This window comes from Cnephaeus nilssonii (genome assembly GCF_951640355.1).
Source record: "Cnephaeus nilssonii genome assembly, chromosome: 8".
NCBI lineage: Eukaryota > Metazoa > Chordata > Mammalia > Chiroptera > Vespertilionidae > Cnephaeus > Cnephaeus nilssonii.
Window position 1 is genome coordinate 32,064,081 of NC_137079.1, and position 23,975 is coordinate 32,088,055.

At 41.2% G+C, this 23,975-nt stretch overlaps 1 protein-coding gene across 1 annotated transcript in view; it reads right to left on the reverse strand.

Moving 5' to 3' along the window:
- Positions 1–23,975, reverse strand: part of MYO16 (myosin XVI) — a gene marked incomplete at its 5' end in the record, with an annotated part of 447,953 nt that overhangs the window by 65,937 nt on the left and 358,041 nt on the right. The window contains 2 exons of the mRNA XM_079779480.1: positions 9,501–10,637; positions 23,517–23,788. Of these exons, the coding sequence (XP_079635606.1) occupies positions 9,501–10,637; positions 23,517–23,788 (1,409 nt within the window). The remainder of the gene's footprint in view (positions 1–9,500; positions 10,638–23,516; positions 23,789–23,975) is intronic.

Sequence of the window (23,975 nt, forward strand, 5' to 3'; positions counted from 1 at the left end):
GTGTGGTTCTTAGCATGGTCCCTGGTACAAGGTGAGGGATCACCACACCTTTCCTTTCTGGCTGGTCCTGAATGTGATGCCCTGCAAATATGATGGAGGCTTACATCATGCAGTTAAATGCTTCCTTAAGGAAAGATGAGTACTTTGCAAGTGAATACAACTACAGTGTGTGCTTATCAGTAATTAGCCACTCAGTTTCCTGGCAAAACTTTATAAAGGCCAAAAAAAAACAATGGTTTTGAATGGGAGGAATTATGCTGGCCCAAACTGTGTGCTGTGGGTCCCTGGCATTAGAAAGGACACTTTGTGAGATGGGTGAGTAGAAAGAGTTTTGTAAAGAACTGAGGACAGAGAAGGAAAAGGTGGAGAAGCACAAAAGAAATATCCTCTTAGCTAAAAACTATGCATGCATGTCCCTCAGGAACATTTACAACAGAGGAAAAAATAGTTTTATCCCATATCTTTTCATGGTAATGACTTTATGTTTGACTTCAGAAGGGAATTACTTTCTGAGACTTGATATCATTTGAAAAAAAAATTAATCGTGCTTGAAGAATGAGAATGACATAACACAAAGAATCCAGGGTTTGGGAGAAAGGAGACATGGTTGATTCCTGACTCTGAGACTCATTAATTTCTGTGATTATGGGAAAATCACTTAATCCCTTAAAGTCTCAGATTGCTCATTAGTAAAAAGGGTTCACCTGCTTCACTTGCCTGACAGAGAGGGGAGGATTGGGGGAGGAAAGAGATGTCAATATGATTCACCAACAGAAAAGAGTCACTTACAAATACTAGCTATTAATATTATGAACACACTACCATTAATAAATGTTCCATAGCATTTCTGAGTATATATGAGGTCACACGCTCATACCTAGAATTACCACTATCATTTTGGTTCATTTTCCTCCTCTGGCCTTTTGCACTCTTTATAGCAGAGATCCTATAAGTTAATACTGAATTCCCATGTGAGGAAGAGAAACAAACGGAGATAATCCAGGGTTTCGTCATGGAGCTCCCAGGCAGAAAGCTTATCTTGCTCTGATTCCATGCAAGGCAAGTAATGCCTTCTCTTCTCTCTCTTTTTCCCTCAACATTCACAGCTGTATCCTAAAAGGACCATGTACACTGAATCTGCATGTCTTATTGGTTCTTCTGGCTGCCATGTCTATTCTACTTCTGCACTTGGAAAACTCCATCCACTTGTTATTATTCATTGCTCTTCCTGATTACCTGTCTGCTCAGCCAGACTTTCCTAGACTCTCACGGGCCAGTAAGGATACCATGTGTACACATTTGATGGGGTTCAGGGGCCACTTGGGGCTCAAATCTGGACCCACTAACAGTTTATGACCTCTGAACTAAAGCCTCTCTCCTCCATTAGAATTTCACTCATTGACAAGCATGTCTGTCTCCTATACTGTCTGTGACAGCCAGATTTCTTTCTTGGTTTTTTGGATTCCCAGGAACAGGCCCTGTGTTTACATTAAACGAAGGCTTATTGGATGACTATAGGGAATTAGCTCTACAAGTTAATGCAAGTCCCATTTACAGGCCCCTGGTTGCACAATTTCTCTGTGTGAATTCCTGGGTATTTATAGGGAGAAGGTGCTGTAAATTATGAGAAAATTGTTACAAACGTTCAAAACATTCACAAACATTCAAAATCAAAAACTCATTTTAGAAACATCCAATTAATATGCTCTGAACATAAGTAAATTTGGCTAATGATCACTTTATTAAAATTGAAAGCTTACTTCTAAGTGGAGATGAATGAAACATTTGGGGAGTTAGAACCACTGTATAGCTGCAAGTTCCAAATGTAGATACTCTCTGTTACTGCACAGGGATCAAGAACTTGGTGAAAATACTCTTTTCTCACACACAGATATATTCTCCTTACGTCAAAGGCCAGGTTCATTAACATGGCAGGAAAAGAAACTTTAGCAGGCTAATCGTTGCCCAATTCACTTAGTGATAAATGGGGAACTTGCTTCTCTGGGGATATTAAGCTTGTCTTCCCAAAGGACTTACTCATTTGGAAAATGAGGGGAATTTAGCGTTGATTCAAAATGGTTCCAGAATGCAGAGGAATGCCTTACTTTCACAGGAAGGAGACTTTATGTGAGGCAGGAATGCAGACAGCAACACATCAGTAAACTATGTGCTTGTTCTGTCCACGCCCTTTATAATTTTCATGAAGCCTCGGGCCACCACCCCTTACAAATAAATCACCATGGAGAGAAAGCTTGCAGGGAGTGAGAAAGATTAACAGCTCTGCACAGCATATAGTGCTAAGAGAGCCTCTGTATAAGCAAGAAGCCTACGGGATGTCAAGCTCTGCATCCCATTAAGGAATGGCCAGATTTGCATAAAGGCAGACGAGTTTCTTATTCTGCAATCTCATTAGAATGTGTCAGCGATTCAATGAAGACAGTGCAGAAAGTTCTGTCTCAAGCACAGGAGCAGAGAATGGCAATTTACAAACACTTTCCACGAACAAGTCATAGATTACGGCCAGTAATTCCTTGATATTTCAGTGAGTTTTAAGCATTTTTCTTCTTGTTCCTTAACAATGAATAAGTAACGGTACTTAATTTTTCAGAGAAGCATCTAAACCTCAGAGAATGCTAATTTAAGATGCAATTGTGTGTCTTTGGGAACGTTGATCTTCCATACATAAGTCTGTTTAGATGCAATACTTAGAACTCTACACTTTTTGGATGGTGAGAGAAGGGGTAGTCTGCACCAGCTGCCCATGTCTGGGTTTGTGTCTCAAAGCCTATGTGGAACATTTGGCAGGGCAGTGTTGTTTTTGGGGAAAGCTAACCCCCGAGAATTATTTTGTTTCTGTCATGAAAAAGTGATGGCATGGCTTCTAGGGGCAGGCTTCTGTCGTGAGCAGCAGCATCATGTGCTTTTTTGTTATTGTTTGTTTGTTTGATTTTGTTTTGTTTTTTTACTAGAACGAAGCACAGGTTCTGTGGAAGGGGTGCCAGTTTATAGACTGGGAAGGAGTGAGAGAAAGGGTAACGAATTAACTTAGCCCTGGTTGAGTATGAGATGTGTGTGGGCCATTAAAGTGAAGATGAACAGAGGAAGGTAAACAGGTGATCCAGAGTTTGGGGCAGGGCTAGAGATGTGGGTTTGGGCATCGTTAGGGTAACTATGAAGTTAGGGGAATGGCTGAGATATGAAATGCTCACCAAAGATCTCTCTGTACTAAAGTAACTTAATAATAAATCTTTGTTTTTTTTTTAAAGAACTTATATAATAAAATATTTATAAGTATTTATTAATAAATTGATTTGACATTGGGATGTACTTCAAAAGAATCCAATAGTGGAGGAGGGAACTGGGAAGAGAAGAGATAAAATAGGGTTGGCCATGGACAAAATTCATTAATCTATTCTCTCTACTTTCGTAAATGTTGAAATTTTCCACTGAGCCAACTTTAAAAAGAATTCCTTGTTAAACAAATGACCCTGCAGAATGAAAATAACATATTGTAAAAAAAAAAAACAAAAAAAAAAAACTGCTTATATAATACTCTGACTTAAAACCTCCATTCTTATTCAAAATGTTTATGCAATAAAATATTTGGAAATTAACAGTAATTTCCACTTATCTTAAGTAATTCCTAAGTAAAAATGCCAAAAGGGCTAAATCTATCAAATATATTTATATGTCAAATTGCTGTTTTTTAACCAAGTTTTTTACTAAGTGTTTAATAACCAGCTACTATATGCAAAGAAACATTACACGTTATTTTTGTTGACATCACTTTAACTACCTATCTATATCTTACAAACTAAGGATGCACAGTATCAGAAAGCAATGAGACAATTAAAAAATACATATATTCTGTGATTCAGATTTTTCCTTAATTCAGCCTGGCTCTCCTCCACTTCTCCAGATTCCTGAGGTGTGCTGCATTTTTGTCAATGTTCTATCATCTTGATCGTTTTCAATGAGTGGAGAATAACATGTTTCTTTTATTTCATGTTCTAGATACATGCAACTAGACGATGTAATGCCATTTGGAGCAATAGAGCACCCTAGTGGCCTAAGCAAGACAATGAATCTTCCCTTGCACTTGAATCAGCTCTCACAATATTTGAAACTAGGCAACTAGAAATAATTAGCATGATAATATTAGCCATATTACATATGGAAAACATTTTGTGAATATATGGAATAATTGTATCTAGAAAGACATAGATAATTAAACATTTAGTCATTCTTAATTTTAAGGGCCAAGTGGCTCCCATATGGTATTCCAAAATTGTATATGTACACCCATGAGCCGTAAAGTACATGTTTGGCATATTTGAGTTTGTGGAACAGTTGTCTTCATCTAAATTGGATGACTCTTAACTTACTGCACCTTAGGTGAGCAAATATGAATTTTAAAACCTTATTCTTGGTGTGTTTTTTTTCCCCTCTACAGTCCAGTCCTAGGCACCCTTGTGTATGTAGCTAAGAGAATTCTGTCCACCGGGGACAGAATTATTGTGTCCAAGTCATTCTGTGTCTTTTATGAGCAGGGTGACTTTGAGGAAGTAAATTAATCTCTCTGTGACTTAATTTTTCCATCTGTACAATGGAGATAATAGCAGCAGGTATCTTTAGTCTTGTGAGAATGAAACAGGTTATTAAAACAATGCCTGGGGCATAGTGAGCACTGCAGCTCCTTGCTGCTCACATATTTCCTCTCAGGCTGCAGTCACATCTATCATCTGCACAGCCACATTTTGTCTATAGGTGCATTCTGGACTCTTAGATGTAGTGTGATTCTCTATGGCTCAAATGGAATATTTAAGTGTCTATAGAAAATGAACTGTTTTAAGGAACATAATATTTATGAATCATTACATTCAAGTTTATGGCGTACTGATGAAGCAGAATTACACACCAAAGGACCTCATCTCTTATACACAACTCATTGTATTTTATGTTTTAACTGGAAATACCTATAGCAGGATAATAATGAGCAGTTCAATTTCCTCAAGGTCACTTTCCAAAGACGTGAGGAGATTTTGAACCATTCTTCAAAATTTGCACACACAAAAAAAGGTGTCCCCATATCACAGCTGTATAAGAAATGAGCTGTAATTAATTTAGGTGCCTTGAGGGTGAATTAGCCACCCACTGGGTGATTTGGTAAGAAAGCTATTTCAGATGAAAATAAGAACATCTTTAAATATAAAGCAGGTAAAGTAGAAGATTTAAAACCTTAAAGGGAAGAAGTCCCAAGACTACAGTAAGTCATTAATAACAGCCATTCAATTCATTCAGAAGAGAATGGATTACTGACTTAAGGATCCAATTATGTAAACCTTAATAATCATATATGCAGCTCCAGTGATTAGCTCCAGCATTAAGACTTTTTTTTTCATCTACATCTTATCTTTACCCCCCTTTACATTCTTAAAAACAACAACAACAACAACAACACACACACACACACACACAAAAAAAAAAAAAGCAAACACAAAAAACTTGTAAACTTATTTCTCACATCAGAGCCCATCAAGAATCACACAGTTCTCAACTGTATAGTTGTAACTCCCGTGATCTGATGTGTGAGGATGACCCAGTCTCACATTGCTAAGTTTTCTGTTATTATAGCTACTATGCTGGGACAGGAGTTGCTAATTTATATATTTATGAGAATGTCCTAAGTGGCTCAAAGGAATCTTTTCAAATTAAAAAGTGTTTTGTAAAAGCCCACAGTAGAAAAATAGATGTTTTATAATTTTAGAGTTGAACTAACAATGTTGTACCTGAGGTTTTAATGTGTGTTCTCAAATACTGGTTAGTGGCCACCATAGGAAAGTACAATCAGCAAATTCATGCACCATGCCCAGAGGCCTCACTGTAATTCTCACAAGGCTCTAAATCCTATACATAGGGTTTTCCAAGTGATGAGGCCTATCTAGAAATGCATTAACTTCACTTCCTTAAATAGAGCCAAGAAGAATTCACCCAAGCCCCATCTATAGTAAAATGAGGTTTATGAGGTTTTAATAAACTTTTAGTTCTAAAAGCAAATGCTAATTTTTTCATTTAATGCTTTACTCATAGATTCCATTTTGTCCCTGGAATGAAACATATGACTTGTGAAATTCAAACATTCTCCTATTTACAAGGACAATTTCATTTATTAATGGCCTATAATTAAGAACAAATTGTTAGCTAAACAAACAATTAGCTTGTCTGAAGAATAAATAGGAAGTAGGTTATTCATTCATTTGCTAAGTGTTCTTAGCCTTGACCTACTTTTCACTTATTCAGACTGCTTTCTCAATTTTCTAGAGCTTTTGTAACTAATGTAATTTTCCTAATTAAATAATGTAAGCTAACATTTATGTATTTTCTCTAGGGGAAAGAGCAGGCTAATGTATACATAAAATGTTATAACGTAAGTCAAAATTTTACTTCCAATTCTACCACATGATCCTAAGGAAGGTATTTAGCCTCTTCACCTAGAAGTTTTCCATTTCTATAAAGTGAGGATGTTAATAGTTGCCATCTACCTCAGGTTAACAGCATCATAACTCAAGGGACCTGCTACAATTTCTTTAAAGAAAAGATGCTGTAGCCCAGCTGGCATGGCTCAGTGGTTGAGCATGTACCTATGAACCAAGAGGTCATGGTTCATTCCTGGTCAGGGCACAGCCGAGGTTGTAGGCTGAATCCCCATTGTGGGGCGTGCAGGAGGAGGCCAATCAACAATTCTCTCTCATCATTGATGTTTCTATCTCTCACCCTCTCTTTTCCTCTCTGAAATCAATAAAAATATATTTTGAAAAAAAGAAAAGATGCTGTATATTTATGCAATTTTCCCCCAAAATATGGAACATTGGGAAATATTTTGGATTTCTATTAAAGTCTTACAATTATTTTTTTTGAAAGATGACTAGATTCTTCCCCTGGCCCCTAACAAGAGCTTAGTTTTATTTTGAATCTTAAAAAAGTATAGGATAGAGAAGTTTAAATATTTCCACATTTTATATCTGGGATTTAAAAAAATTATCTTTATTGTTGAAAGAATTATAGATGTCCCCTTTTTTTCCCCCCATTGACCTTCTCTACCTTACTCCCACCCCACCCCCAGACCTTCACCACACTATTGTCTGTATCCATGGGTTTACGCATATATGTATGTAAGTTCCTTGGTTAATGCCACCCCCCCTCCCCGCTCCCCTTATATAATCTGCCAAAATGAAACCTTTGGCACATAAAGGCAACTTCATCTGAATGAAGTAGCATGTCATTACTTACAATTGGCTTTTTCTGTTGTTGTTAGTTACATTTTGCTTTTATGAACACTATATATATATATATATATATATATATATATATATATATATCTCCTATATAATAAAAGCCTAATATGCAAATCAACCGAATGGTGAAATGACCAGTCGCTATGACACGCACTGACCACCAGGGGCAGACGCTCAACGCCAGTCAGTGTGTTCCCACAGGGGTAGCACCGCTCATCCAGAAGCCAGGTTCACGGCTGGTGAGCACAGCAGCTGTGGCAAGAGCCTCTCCTACCTCTGCTGCAGGTGGGTGGTAAGGAGCGAGGGGTCCCAGACTGTGAGAGCCCTAGACTGTGAGAGGGTGTAGGCCGGGCTGAGGGACCCCCCCACCAGTGCACGAATCTCGTGCACCGGGCCTCTAGTATGTATATATATATATATATATATATATATATATATATATATATATACACACACACATATATACCATCCTACCTAATAAAAGAGTAATATGCAAATTAACCATCACTCCACTACACCCACAAGCCACGCCCACCAGCCACGCCCACCAGGAAACCATCCGCTGGAGGCTTTTCCGGCCTTGGGCACCAGCGGGGAGCCTGCGATGGATCGCAGGCAACTGGGGGTCCGCTCCTGTGAGGGGGTCTGCTCCTGTGGTGGATTGCAGGGAGCTGGGGTCCCCTGCCCAGGCCTAAAGCTTTGGCCAGAGGCTTTAGGCTTGGGTAGGGCACAGCCGGTGATTGGTGTGAACTATAGAGGAAACACCTTTTCTGACTGCACATTGGCTAAGCTTCCTGTATGCCACTGGTAATATTCTTAGTAACTTGGGTAATCCAAAAAGCTGATCTAGGGTTTTTCCACCACACTTTTGGAGAAAAAAATTAAGGTCCGCTGCTGGAGAGCTAAGAAATGTCATATCCTGCCCTAGCCAGTTTGACTCAGTGGATAGAGCCTCGGCCTGCCCACAGCAGGGTCTGGGTTGATTCTGATCAAGGGCATGTACCTAGGTTGCAGGCTCCTCCCTGGCCGGGGCCCAGATCAGGGCTCATGCAGGAGGCAACCAATCAAAGTGTTCCTCTCACTTTGATGTTTCTCTCAGTCTTTCCCTTTCTCTTTCACATTCTCTAAAAGTCAATAGAAATATATCCTTAGGTGAGGATAAAAGAAAGAAAGAAAGAAAGAAAGAAAGAAAGAAAGAAAGAAATGCATATCCTATGAAAGACACATCTTGAAAATGCCTAAAGAAAGTTGTCATTTTTTCTTGGTGAAGGGACTGGAGTCATGTTGATGAAAACACCTTGGTGGCTGTGGTGACTGGCAGTGGCTGCAGCAGCAGGGTGATGGGGCTGGTGCCTTCCCCTGACCAGCCTAGTTGCCTCCCACAAAGGGAGGCCAGACTTGGGCCTAAGCCATCAGTAGGACATCCCCTGAGGGCTCCCAGTATGTGAGAGGGGGCAGGTTGGGCTGAGGGACCCCCCACCCTCAGTGCACGAATTTCATGCACCGGGCCCCTAGTGTATATATATACACCATTCAGGCTGCCACATCATGGCACTGAGCACACTTGAGTGGACTGTCAGTGCAAACCAAGCCTTAGGCTGAGAAGACACAGATTTAGTAGGACTGAGTTAAATGTTACTCAGGTGGAATATGAGCAGAAGAAAGTCATTCATATGAAACAATATAAATGTGAGCAATATCACATGTAAGATAGTAACTGAATAGGTAATCATCCCAGAAACCAGGAGTGGAAGTGAGACAGACAGCAAGACAGAAGGCCAGACAGGAGTCAATACTGAAATGTAAATCAAATGGGAATAGACAATGTAGAATGCTACAAAAATACCAATTCCATGGTCTAAAGAAGTATTGTTAGAGGGGGAAAATAATCAGTAGCTAAAATTGAACCTTGCTCTAACACATATCAACTCATAAGAATTTACTGAATCCAGTTTTAATGCTATGTATTTTTATATCATGAGCCTTCATCTGAAAAATGGAAATATTCATACTTGCCTATTTGGCCATATTGGTTGCATAAAATTTCTCTCTGAATGACTTCCACAATCACCTCAAGCATTATTTAAATTAGGTATATATGTATATGTGTATACCTGTACATCTACATCCCCCAACACCCATCTGTCCGTCCATCCATCCATCCATCCATCCATCCATATCCATCATCCATCTCAATGAGCATACCTTCAGGCTCCCTGATTTTTCTTCCCGCTGCAGACTTCCGCAGTACGCTCCTTCCAGAGTTAAAGAGGCTGGTTAGCTCGTCCAGGGGGCTGCTGAGAGGCCTGGAGTTCGGCGGGCTGTAGGGGACTGGAGAGGAGGCGTTGGAGTTGGCCTTCTTATGGTCCACTCTAGCTGCTGCCTTCCCGGGGGAATGAGGAGCCTTGGAGAAGGAGCTGCACGGGCCCGCTGCGGGAGCAGAGTTTGGCTTTTGCTGCCCTTTGGGCAGATCTGGGTTTGCGGCTGCCTTTGCGGTGTGCACCGGGCCCGCCTCGGGTGGGAAGGTGAAGTGGCGGTGGGCAGCAGCAGGCGGTGCAGGAGGCGGCGGTGGCGTGGGGGGCGGAGAGACTTTGTGAGACCCGTTAAACACAGGGAGGCCAGGGGACGAGGGCCTGTCACCATCCCCCTTTTGGCTTTTGGAATACTGTGGCGACAGAGGACTGGAGCCTTCCGACTGCACAGGGTACTTGAGGTTGGTTTCCAGGACTGGCAGCTTTTTCACCTCTAGGGGCGTCAAAGGCGATTCATCCGAGGCTGGGGAGCAGGTGACAGGGGTTGGGGGGAACACCAGGAGTGGGGGCCGGTGAGGGAGCAGGTTGGGGAAGGGGGCTGGGATGTCGCAAGTGTCTTTGCAGGGCCCTGGTGTCTGGCAGCTGGCGGCTCTGTCCTCCAAGGTGATGGGGCTCGGACGCTCACACAGTAACGGGAGGGACACTGGCGCCCAGGCGCCCGCCACCTGGCTGCCCCCGTCCTCTGGGGGCGCGAAGTACTTCATCTCTTCATACACCGCTTCCCCCTGGTCGGGGCTGCCCGCATGGCCCACCATCTCGATGTAGACGGGCTCCAGCTCGGGCTCTGTCTCGGTCTCAGAGTGCGCGGGGGGCGCAGGAGGCGCGGGGACCCCCAGGATGGCCCCCAGGGCGCACTGTGGGCCCCCGGCTCTGTTCCGCGTGCCTGGGACCCCCACCGCCCCGGGCCTGGCGCCCGAGATCTCCTCCGAGGAGCCGCTGAGCTTGGTGTGGGGACTCCGCTTTGGCTTCCGAGGAGGAATCTTCTTCATGGTGCTGTAGTCATCGCTGTGCGGTCTGGGCCGGGTGAGAACTGAAGGCGGATAAACAGACACGGGAGGTGTTAGCAAGACTTCAGGGCCAAACCGGCACAGGACTGGGGCTGGCGGGGCCTGTCCTTGCCCACGGGGCTCCTGCAAGTCCCCAAGGATCAAGACAAAGGCCTGCATCTCCCCTTCCGCCAACCCTCTCCCCCCCCACCCCCACCCCCATGATCCTAGCTCAGCCAACACTTCTCAAGACTGCCACTAGAAAGGGAGTTTTGATCTCAGAGCTGCAGGATAACTTCCATCACGAAGGAAGACCTTAGGTGCACCATAAGGGGTCCAGGGATTATCAGCCACGTGCAAACCGTAAGTGCCCAGGGATATGGCCAGCAGCAGGGGAACACACTTCAGAGCAGCTGCTGGAACCTACCCACACCTGTATTTTTAGGGTCTGATAAAGGTGTGACATGAGAACAGGCTGAACTGGTCCCCGAGACTTTAGAGATGAGAAAATGGAAAGCTAGGGAGAACAAGCAAATGAGCTAGTCCGTGGCAAATGGATGCTTTTTGTAGGAAATGAGTAAGCTTGATTATTTCAAGGGTATGAAATGAACAAAACAAAACGCCTACATGCATGAAGAGATTATTATTTCGTTAAAGAACTTTGTTATTAAAATGATGCCAAGGGTGAATTGTATAAATAATCAGCATATTTGAATCCTTAACAGAAACACATATTTAACAGGAAAAGTAAGACTAAGATCTTCTAGCCGTGGCTAGGAAGCTCAGTTGGTTAGAGCAGTCATCACCGATACACCAAGGTTTCGGGCTGATCCTTGGTCAGGGCACATACAGGAATCAATCAATGAAAGGAAAAACAAATGGATGTTTCTTCCTCTCTCTCTCCTTTCCCCTCTTTTTCTCTCATATCAATTATATGTAATTAATTATATATAAAACTATGAACTTCTAAAGTGGAAATTTCTGAAGTTGAAAAAAAGGGAAATATTTAAAAAAACAAATCAGCATAATATTAGTAACAACTAATTTTAAAAGAGGCAGAAAAACTATTTAGAAATTATTTTAAAACATTTATTGAAATTTAAGTTTTAAAAATCCCAAGATTTATTTTATAATATAGTTTATTATAAATTATAATAGATATTTATTAAATAAACAAAATTTCTCTGAAACTGAGATGTTAATTTTAGGAAATTACATTAAGTCTTACTGAAATATCAAAACTCAAAAATCTTAAACTATGTCACTAATTTGGCACTTTACTGTGAGAATTATTGATAAAAACATATCTAACTTTTCTGAGTTCTTGAGTTATTTAAGACAGATTTTCTCTTACTATGACAACACATATGACATCAGTAAATGTCCCCAGGTTGGAGGATATAATAAAGTTAAATGGATTATATTAAAGGCTTTTTTATGGCTGAGTAGTATTCCATTGTATAAATGTACCAGAGCTTTTTATCCACTCATCTACTGATGGACATTTGGGCTGCTTTAAAATCTTGGCTATTGTAAATAACACTGCAATGAACATAAGGTACATATATTCTTTCAAATTAGTGTTTCAGGTTTCTTTGGATATATTTCCAGAAGTGGAATCGCTGGGTCATAAGGCAGTTCCAATTTTAATTTCTTGAGTTAACTCCATACTACTTTCCACAGTGGCTGAACCAATCTGCATTCCCACCAACAGTTCACCAGAGTTCTCTTTTCTCCAAATCCTCACCAATGCTTCCTGTTTGTTGATTTACTGACAATAGCCATTCTGACAGATATGAGGTGATATCTCATTGTGGTTTTAATTTTTATTTATTTGATGAACATCTTTTTATGTCTATTGGCCATCTGTATGTCCTCTTTGGAGAAGTGTCTATTCAGGTTCTTTGCCCATTTTTAAATTAGATTTTTTTTTTCGTGTTGACTTTTATAAGGTTTTAGTAAATTTTGGGTATTAACCCCTAGGGAAAGCAGTATGGAGTTACTTCAAAAAGTTAAAAATGAAACTGCCTTATGATCCAGCGCTTCCACTTCTGGGAATTTATCCAAAGAAACCCGAAACACTAATTCAAAAGAACATATGTACCTCTAAGTTCATTGAAGTGTTATTTACAATAGCCAAGATTTGGAAGCAGCCCAAGTGCCCATCAGTAGATGAGTGGATAAAAAAAGCTGTGATACATTTTTAAAAAAATACTACTTGGCCATAAAAATGAGGGAAATCTTCTTTCTGCAACAGCATGGATGGACCTGAAAGGTATTATGCTAAGTGACATAAGACAGCTAGAGAAAGACAAGTACAGTATGATTTCACCTATATGTGGAATCTAATAAACTAACAAACAAAATAGAAACAGACTCATAGAATCAGATAATAGACTGCTAGCTGTCAGAGGGGAGGGAAGTTTGGGGCCTGGGTGGAAAAGCTGAAGGGATTAAGCAAAAACCAACAATAACAACCCAAAACAATAACCTAATAGACACAGAAAACAGTATGGTGATTACCAGCAGGAAAGGGAGTTGTGGGGAGGTAGAATGCGTAAAGGAGGATAAGTAATGATGAAAGAAGACTTGACTTGGGGTGGTGAACACTAAATACGATGTACAGATGATGTTATAGAATTGTACACCCAAAACCTATATAATTTTATTATCCAATGTCACCCTAATAAATTCAACAAAAAAGGTTAAAAAAGGCAAAATCCCATAATTAAAAAATATATATATTTAAAGGTTTCCAGTCAAATCTGGATTCAAATCTCAGCAGGACCATTCATTCATGCAGTTGTTCGTTGAGTCATACATTTGACTAGTATTTACTGAAACACATTAGTGATTACAGAGGAAATTTTCCCTACCTTCCTCTGTCCTAGTGGAAGGTGTCAGACAATAAAAAATAAGTTAAACAAATGAATAAATTCTTTAGCATGTTAGAACATGACATATGCTATGAAAATGAAAAACAACAGGCCATGAAAGGGGTCACAGAATTGTGTGTGTTGGGGGGAGGATACCAATGGTGCAAATGATAATATTAAAAGAGGTTTCAGGCAAAGCTCTCTAAGCTTCAGTATAGTCATGCATAAAATGATCAGTAATTATCTCAGAGGCATAAAATAGATATTGTATGTAAAGTGTTTGCTCATATTTTGGCACACTGGAAACATGAAACAAACGGGAGACATCCAAATGAGAATGGAAAAGAACAAAGCTAATTTTCTAACTCAATGGACATCTTTGTGAGCCAGTATTATACACAGTTCCCAAAAGCAGCCAACTTTTAAGAGCAGAGAAGGCCCAAAATGCACAATTCTGTAATGAATAAGCATTATTCTGAAGGCTTCCACCCTACTTAAACATAAGCTTCTCCTAGAAAGTTAAGGAACCAAACAAAATGTTAGCATTGCTATTAGAGAGTTGTTCTGAAGATTTAAATAAGTTAAAGGATTTGTGGCAGGTTGTATTTTCCAAAGCTGGCTTCAACAATATTTTCAGTCCCACATGCTCTTCAGAACCCTGAAACTGGGAGGGCCTCTGTGATTGCCCTTGACAAATAAAATATGGGGAACGGGCTGCTGCCTGCTTTCTGGCTGGATCACAGGTAGTATGGTTCTGCTTGGCTCTTGCTGTCTGGAACACGTTATCTTGATGGCCCCGATCTCTATGTGAGGAGACTGTTGACCCATGCTCTACAGAACAGGTAGAGAGACCACATGGAGGTGAGAGTGATGAGGAAGGCTCCATTTGCTTCAGCTCTCAGCTATCTGTGTTTCCTCAGCCCAGACACCAAAAATCTAATAATTGAGGCTTTGGAGGATTCCAGCCCCCAAACTCTCACTACTGCTGTGAGAGATCCTGTGTAATCACTGGTTGGCTGAGCCCAGACAACTACTAGAACTGTAAGAGAGAAAAAAGGCTACAAATGTTAAAGTCACTAAATTTTGGAGTGCTTTGTTACACAGCAGTAGGCAACTAACACAGATATTGGTACCTGAAAGTGGAGTGCTACTATAAAGTTTTAAAAGGGTGGCAGTAGCTTTGGGAAGTTCTTGAAGACAATGTGAGCAGAAGCGTGTTGATCCTAAGAAAGATCTTAAAAGGAGGTGAGGAAGATGCTGGAAGCTGGAGGAAACATGAGCCTTCTTGTGCCATTGTGGAAAGTTTAGCAACACTGTCGCCTGCAGTAATATGGAAAGTGAAAAACGCCCTTAGGGAACTGAATGATGTAGCTAAGGAGGTTTTCAGGTAGGGTGTAAAATCTGCCTCCTGGATTCTTCTAGCTGCCTATAGTAAAATGTGAGAGTAAAGAGATAAGCTAAGAAAGACCTATTAACTAACTGTAAAGGATCCTGGACTTCCTATGTTTGAAAATTAATGTATCTCACTGCCAGGCTGTCCTGATGGCAAATAATTCTCAAGTTAAGAAATGACTTTCAAGCAGAGATGAAATCTGGGGCATTTTCAGGAAAACGTGATCTAAAGATGGAGCCAAGACCATGGCTATGAAACCCTTTATTAAGACGTCAGGAAGATTTAAGGTGATGCTTCATGGATCTGTTCAAAGGAGCAAAACCACAGGACTTCTAAGAATCGTAAGTGTATTGCAGCACAGAAGTCTTGCAGAGAGCCCAAAAGTAAAGAAGATAATTATCTGAGAGACTTGTGGATGTGGCTTTTGAATAATGCAGTAGATTATAAATTCACAGGAAACTCACCAAGCTTTTAAAGGAATTGGATCATCTTGCATTGAAAGGAGAAGACTTAATACAGAATGAGGAGGCTCTGGTGCCTCAACATTTTATAAGCAGAAAGCAGGCTGAGAAAACTACCAGCCCTAAACATGTCACATCTTGTGGATTAGGAATTACAATTTATAGGTGAGCCAGGAGTCCAAAGCATAGACCTATGACCCATGGAAAATCATTTCTAGGCACGAGGACAAAACCCTAATCAGGGCACAGGCATTGTTCAGAACTGTTCACTCATGGTATTGTTCAGAACTGTTCGGTGAAAAAGCCTGCTGTGTGCCTCCCATCTTTCCCCTTACTAAACAGGAACATCCTGGACCTGTCCCTCCAGTGCATGTTAGCTGTGTGGAGAATAGGTCACCGGTCTTCAGATACATAGGTTCAATACTGGAGGAGGTATCCACCTAAAGAGCCTTACTGGAGCAGCCAGGATACTTGAATCTGATTTAGATGATGAGATCTGGGCATTGCACCTGAGCTTGGTGTGCTGATGGGATGAGGCTTTGGGACAATTTGCGGGGGGGAAGGAAAGTGCATCTTATATGTGAAAAGGATGTGAACTGTTTTTTGTCCCGAGGGTGGATAAGGCAATTTGTGTTTTCCAAAAAATTGGCCACAATACATAGTGTTTCCAGTCCTATGAAGAGCTGGAATCTCTTTCTCCTCCCTAAGCCTGCATGTGCCTGCGGGACTGCCTGACGCATGACTGTGGTGGAGGTGATGCTGCATGACTCCCAAGGCTGGCTCACAGCAGGTGCTCTCTTTCCTGGAGCATGTGCCTTTGAATAATTGATTCTCCAGGAAGTCCAGCTACCCTGAGCTGCCATGCTGCACAAACCACGTGGAGAGACCACCTAGAGATACAGGGCCCTAGCAGCCCTAGGCCCCCAGACAGCTGAGGTACCAGACGTGTGAGGTCCCAGCTTTCAGAGGATTCCAGCCAGCATGTGCAGCTTTATGAAGGACCTCAAGTAAGAGCCACCCAGATGAGCCTAGTTTACACACCCAGAACCTGAGAGATAGTACTAAAATAACCCTGCTTGATTTAAATCACCATGTTTTGGATGAGTAGTTAAGCAATAATAGATAACTGATATGATATTCTCTCAAGGTTTTCTCGAGATGCAGAGAAAAGCTTTCTTTTTAAAATTAAAGTATTAGAAATAAAGTCATGGCCTCTAGGCTATGACTGCCTTGGGTAAGTGACGTGTGACAGGCTACACCACTGCACCCTGACTCAGTGTCCTCATCTATAGATGGGTCACAATGATATCCCATTCCAATGAGTAGTTTTAAAGATTGAAGATACTTAGCATAATGCCCAGCACATTATAAATACTAAGTAAGTGCTGGCTGTTGTCATCATTATCTTATTACTACAGAACCAGAAATTAATCATGAATGATAGAACAGGGTTTCTTTGAGTATGATCAGGGGTTCAGCGATATCAAGTCACCTGAGGTGCTTTATTGAGGATGTAGATAGCACAATTCCTGTCATATTCCATAATCACTAAGTTATAATCCGTGGGGGTGGGGACTTGAAAGCTTAGTACTTCACAAATTAAAATTAGAACACCAAGGTTACAGAATTAAAGAATAATTTGGTTTATGGCCATTTCTTTGTGTGTGTGTTTGTGTGTGTGTGTGTGTGTGTGTGTGTGTGTGTGTGTGTGTGTGTCCACCCAAGAGCGTACTAATAGCTCATTTGCAAATACGAATTTGAGGGCCATTAAAAATGGGTTTACATTAAGAGTTTTCTTAACAGTATGTTTTAGCCCTAAGATTTGTGAGTAAAATGTCAATATCAGGTAGACATTTCATAGTCATAGATCATCTTTAGGGCAAGTCTTACTGTTCAAACAGTAACTTAATGGTTAAGCCCCACATTCTCAAGCTGTCTCACCATTTCATACACTTGACTCTTATCTGAGTGACTGGGCAATGATCTTGGGACTTGTGTCATTTTAAGTTTTGTTAAGAGATAAAAATGTTCTTGTACAAAATACTTTCCCTTTGGCTCTGTTGTTAAGGCATGTTGGGTGACTTAAAACACCATTTGCTCCAGGACACAGGCTATTTGGCCCCATTCTCATTGAGAACAAGATACCTACATAATTAATCTATGAGAAAAAAGGAATGAGGGGCTTGAAAAAAGGAATGAGAAAACATGTGTATCTCATGTGTATGTATCAATTGTATTCCAATTATTCCAGTGTGATTTTGCCTAGTTTCAGAGAAAACTTAGTGCCTAGCACAGGACACCAAGGATGCCTAAATAAATGCCTGGTGGCCCTCTGCATACATGAGTGAAAGTGATATCAACTTACAACCAGCTACCCATTGGACAAAAAGAGCTCCTACTGAGCTGATATACTCCAACCTTGTTACATCACTTTGTGTGTGTGTGTGTGTGTGTGTGTGTGTGTGTGTGTGTGTAGTCCTTGTTCTCATCCCATCTTTACCCATTCTACAGGCATAATGCCACTTAAATGTCCTTCCAGATCCTTCCTCATTTCCCAGCCAGGATTAGCCCCATTTGCTCTGTCCCATACCATCCTGTTCTCTTTGCTATTACTCTGCTTATCTCATAATTTGTTTACCCATTTATCATCCCCACTGGCCTCTTCAGGGAAGAGCCAAACTCATGAAATGCACTTAGTTAATACGTGTTGAATGTGAAAATGCATCATAAATTGTAAAACATGCAGTCATGTTCTCATGTTATGTCCAGTAATGCATTCTCGGGACAGTGTTCACAGAAGACCTAATTTCTGTCAAATTTTGGGTAATAGAAAAAAAAATTATAAAGGGGCATCTGCTAAAAAATATGTTGACAAACCAAATCCAACAAATCTCCAGGGGACATTTTGAACCTTGCCAAATTGTGCTCATTTTGATTTATTGATAGAAAGCTAATTCTGCTTTAATGAAAGCAGCACAAAGAAATATATTTCTATAACATTCAATAAATGTATTCGTTCAGTTAAGTATTTATTGAGTGCCTACCATGTGGCAAGTGCTGTCTAGAATAAAGATATAAATAAGACAGTCAAAAAGAAAAGAAACAGAACATTATTTCCAAATGAAGCCCCACAGCTGAACCACTCTTGTATCTATCTATATATTATAAATAGCATTTTGTTGAGAATGGAGCTGTATGGCCATGAAAAAAAAATGATTCCTCAATGTATAATTTATAAGGAATGGACTGCTGGAATCTGCAGGGAAGGTGGCTGTGGAGGTCAGGCCACAGAGAGTAAGACGATGGAGGCTACAGTTGCCCAAGAAAAATCCTTTCTTTTACCATTTCATCATCTAGTCATCACTGTGTTTGGGAGAAAGCATGGACTTTGGATTTAGAGAATCAACTCTTCTCTCCAGAAAGTAATGGAACTGGGAGCCCCCTAGCAAAGAGAAAGTGAAGCCAGGCCCTAGTCTCCTTTTCTTAGTCACTGTTTGCAAAGCCCAACCCCAGACTTTTTAAAAACAGTACTTTCAAATAGTTGGCTCTAGCTTGTTAATAGTTTGCAAACAAGCATTAAAATTTACTGGCCCATAAAAGGGTTTCAAGATTCTCAGGTACAAAGGTAGTAAGAAAAGGAAAAAAAGCAATGAGCCCTCTCGCCTGCCCCTCTTTATGGCCACTTGTTATTGCATAAAATCCTATAGGAAAGTCATGTGTTAATAAGATCAAGACTGGTCACAAAGATTAAGACTTTAATGTAACTAATTATTGGTTTCTCTAAGACTTTTCATTCTCCAATCAGATCTCCATTCATTCTAGAACATTCTGAATTGATTAGCAGCTTTATTTTTAAAAGAAAAGAACTTGAACTTATTTTTAAGAGGCCCTCAGAAATGGCTCAGATAATGAACTGACTGACCTCAATCCTGGTCCCTGTTCCTATGAAACCAGGGTTCATAGAGAATTTTAAGTAGTGATCAGATTTTCTTCTTAACTTTTGCAGAAGAAGGATAAATTTGTGATATCTTACTAGGTGCAAAAAACTCAGTACAGCAGGTACTCAAAGAAAGGCATTCCATACAGCATGGTTTTGATAGTTGATGAGATGCCACAGAAACCTAATTCTTGTTTTATATCCATTAGCCTATTGTAAAACTGGTTTCATTATACCTCCTTTTGCTTAACGTCACAGAACTATGGGCGGCATTAAGTGAGGCCTGACTGTACTGCCCCTGTGGTAAAGACATGTAACTCTTAGAATCAGTGCTCTCTGAGAACTTTGTGTGATGATGGGAAATTCCATACCAGTGGAGACTATGAGGAATGACTGAATAACTGAATTTTAAATTGTATTAACTTTCATTACTTTAAATGTAAATAGCCACAGTTATTAGTGGCTACTGTATAGGGTACTTTGAGCTACTGTCACAATGGCATAAATGGGACCAGAGCCACTGCTGATGGCCGGTTTGTTACTAAGAGTGTCACCACCTTTGTGATTATGGATTAGAAGTCCATGAGTCCATGGCCTGAGGGACGAAGCCCCTCTAATGGCCCCTGACTCCTAATGCTACAAAACTAGCACACCAGCTTGACCCCAACATGCAGGTTAATTGTAACAAAACAAAACAAAACAAAACATTTTTATTGATTTCAGAGAGGAAGGGAGAGGCAGAGAGAGATAGGACATCAATGATGGAAGAGAATCATTGATCAGCTACCTCCTGCATGTCCCACACTGGGGATTGAGCCCACAACCAGGGCATGTGCCCTGACCAAAATCAAACCATGACCTCCTGGTTCATAGGCAGAAGCTCAATCGCTGGCCGGGTGCAGGTTATTTTTTTTTCTAATATATATTTAGAGCATATTCTAAAATGTGGGAATTCATCTGCAGCCATAGGAGATATGGGGATGATGGTAAAGTCAGCAGGACTAGGAATCATAAATTGTGAAAATGAATAAGTATCATAGATAGGAAAAAAGGAACTTATTTATGGAGTAGCCCTTTTACACGCCTCCAGTATGTGAGTTTACTGCGGTGTGACCTATGGGGAGACACCTACCAGCACCTTACTCATATGTCAGCTGAAATGAATTTATAATTAAATTTTACATAAAAATCTTGTGAGTCTAATGAATCACATCATGTATTTCATACTGCAAATCCCGAGAGACTTGTGATTCCCTACAGTAGTAAGGAGTTTCAGAATTTTACAATTGTGGATTTTCTTCATTCATCTTTTATATATATATATATATATATATATATATATATATATATATCCCATGATTTTTGAATAATTGTTCTTAATTGACAATTTTTTTTTTGCTGATCATATGAGGGACCTCAACTTTATCCCCTCTCTCTCTCTCTCCATATGGAGAGAGAGAGGATAAAGTTGAGGTCCCTCATATGAGCAGCAAAAAAAAAAATTGTCAATTTTTTTTCACAACTTTCACAACTGTGTGACTACTTGGCCCTTGGTTACTCTAAAATCTCACCTTCAGGGCAATCGGTCTCCTAATATGCACACAAAGAGAAAGCATTTTTAGACTTTACCTGCTATTCTGAGACCTAATTATTCAAATTTATAGAGCTTGTTTGCAGTATTCAAGTTTGTAGGGGGCTTTATATTATACTAGAGACCTGGTGCATGATATTCATGCATGGTGTGTGTGTGTGTGTGTGTGTGTGTGTGTGTTCCTCAGCCCAGCCTGTACCCTCTCCAACCTGGGACATCCCTCTCACAATCCAGGACTGCTGGCTCCCAACTGCTCGCCTGCCTGCCTGCCTGATTGCCCCGAACAGCTTCTGCCTGCCAGCCTGATCATCTCCTAACCACTCCCCTGCCAGCCTGATTGACACCTAACTGCTCCCCTGCTGGCCCGATTGCCCCTACCTGCCCTCCTCTGCCGGCCTGGTCACCCCTAACTGCCCTCCCCTGCAGGCCTGGTCCCCCGCAACTGCCCTCCCTTACAGGACTGATCACTCCCAACTGCTCTCCCCTGCCGGCCCGATTGCCCTTAACTGCCCTCCCCTGCCAGCCTGGTCACCCCTAACTGCCCTCCCCTGCAGGCCTGGTCACCCCTAACTGCCCTCCCCTGCTGGCCTGGTACCCCCAACGGCCCTCCCCTGCAGGCCTGGTTCCCCCCAGCTGCCCTTCCCTGTAGGCCTGGTCACTCCTAACTGCTCTCCTCTGCAGGCCTGGGTGCCCCCAACTGCCCTTCCCTGCAAGCCCAAGTCCCCCCCAACTGCCCTCCCCTGCAGGTCCAGGTCCCCCCCCCAACTGTCCTTCCCCGCAGGCCTGGTCCCCCCCAACTGTCCTCCCCTGCAGGCCTGGTCTTTCCCAAATGCCCTCCCTTGCAGGCCAGGTCCCTCCCAACTGACCTCCCCTGCTGGCCTGATTGCCCACAACTGCTGTCCCCTGATGGCCATCTGTGGCAGCCATCTTGTGTCTACATGGGGCAGCCATCTTTGACCACATGGGGGTGGCCATCTTGTGTGTTGGAGTGATGGTCAATTTGCATATTACTTCTTTATTATATAGATACACTGTAACTTTCAACCTTGTTTGTATTTTTTTTTTCAATTTCTGATGCTATTTTGAGTCTTTGCATCTCCATCTCATTAGTCTTAGACTGTTAAATACTATTCTTCCTATTTCAATATGCCAAAAAAATTTTCTTCATATTTCAATCACACCTTTTTGAAATCTTTACCATGAGTCCAATACAGAGGCCTCAAAGTAATAATGGTGGAAATGTGAGTTAGTCTACTTTCTCAGAGAGTGGCTTCATGATTTCTTGAGAGGGTAAGCCTCCTCTAGCTTGTGTGCATTGGGAGCATACCTTATTTTCAGGGAGGTCCTGTGTTCACATCTAAACCTGCTTGAAGACTCTCTTCCAGGGGATTTCCCTAAGGTCATTTTCACTTTCTGTTGTCCTTATTGCCATGACACTAAAGATACATACTTGGCTTCTTCTCCCAAAAGTTATAAATTTCACCTAAATCTCCATCTAAGTATTATTGCAGCATGACTCATACATATGACAGCAACATTTTTTAAACAAAAAATTCTTCTATAAATCTATTCTTTCTTAAAGCAACCAACACAAGGCATGTTGGAAGATAACTAGTGTGTACTCATTGCTCCAGGCTCCTGGCCCATGGATTTTCCATTGGCTCCTTGGAGTCAGCCTTCTTTTTCCAAAGATGAGCTTATGGTTTCCCTGTGCTTTTTTTAGTTCATTTATTTATGGAAGGTATTGTGTTCCATCTTATGTTCAGATAATATTTTTCTAATGAAACCTGCACAGCCATTTTATGTAGAATTTTGACTACCCTCAAACATATCTATCACCTCTTACCATATTTATTTTTCTCTGCAGCAACATCTTCTAAGATACTCAATGGATTTGCTAGTTTATTATGTTTACCATTTGTCTTCCTCTACTAGAATGAAAAATCCATGGGGAAAAGTGGTTTTGTTTCATTGACAGTCTAGAATAGGATCTAACTTTTAGTAGGTGATAAATAAAATCTGTGAAATTAACAAATTCTTCAAAGAAGCGCTTTCTCTAATTTTCCCAATTCTAAAAATTAATAATTAAGCAATAAGTGACATGAACTCATCTATGAGATACCTGACTGTGAATGAAGTGTGACTTTTCCCATTTTGTATAAATATATAAATAATTCTAGAACACTAATGCAGAGACTTTTATTATCTAGTTCCAAAAGTTTCACTAACTGAATCCTGCCATATCGTGACTCTCCTCTGTGTGAATTATTTCACTTACTGCATAATAAAGCAAGCTCAATTTTTAGTTGGACTGTGATAATAGGGAATCCTGATACATTTTTTTAGGCTAAAATTAGTAAAAATGCACATGGACTGGCGACCAATGTTCTAAATAGCTCTAATTTGAGGCTCAGCTCCTCATTTATGTGGAAGTGGGAATGGGAGTTAAGGAAATGATATATAAGTAGCTTTTTCCTAAGAGGCTTAGAGATTTGAATACAGACTATTTATATTTAATGATTAAAGAGCCGCTGGCAAGCAAACAATTGGATTTATTCCTATTAAAAATATATTAGGGTAACAATACTGCCATGGGGCTCTCAAAAACCGGAAGTCAGTGCATCAATAACCCAACAAGCCGGTTTCCTCCTTCCCTGTGGCTAACCTTCAGTCGATGATTCCTTGGCTGTGGCCCACAGGCAGGCACTCACAGCCTCATAGGAGGCGCTCAGCCGCGTGGCAGGGTCCCTCTTTGGCTTGGGCGGAGGCTGTTTCCGTGGTGATGGGAGGCCACTGCTGTCATCCAGGCTGAACACCGAGTGCAGAGAAGGAGACCGGGTGGAGGAGCCAGCCAGGGACTGCATCAGGCTGTCCACAGCCATGGGGACTGGGACGGAGCTGCAGTGGAAATGCCTGGGTCCACTCCTGTCTTCAGTTCTTGAGGGGAACAAAACACAAACAGCACCCGGAGAGGCCCAGATGCATTATATTCAGTGGTTAACAATGAACCTGCTCAACCAGACATAATCAAGGCTTTTTGGTGAACAGCCTTCCCTGCCGAGGCTGAAGGATGCCTGTGCAGCACTCTGGTAACCCACACACCCAGAGAAAGCTGCCCCATCCT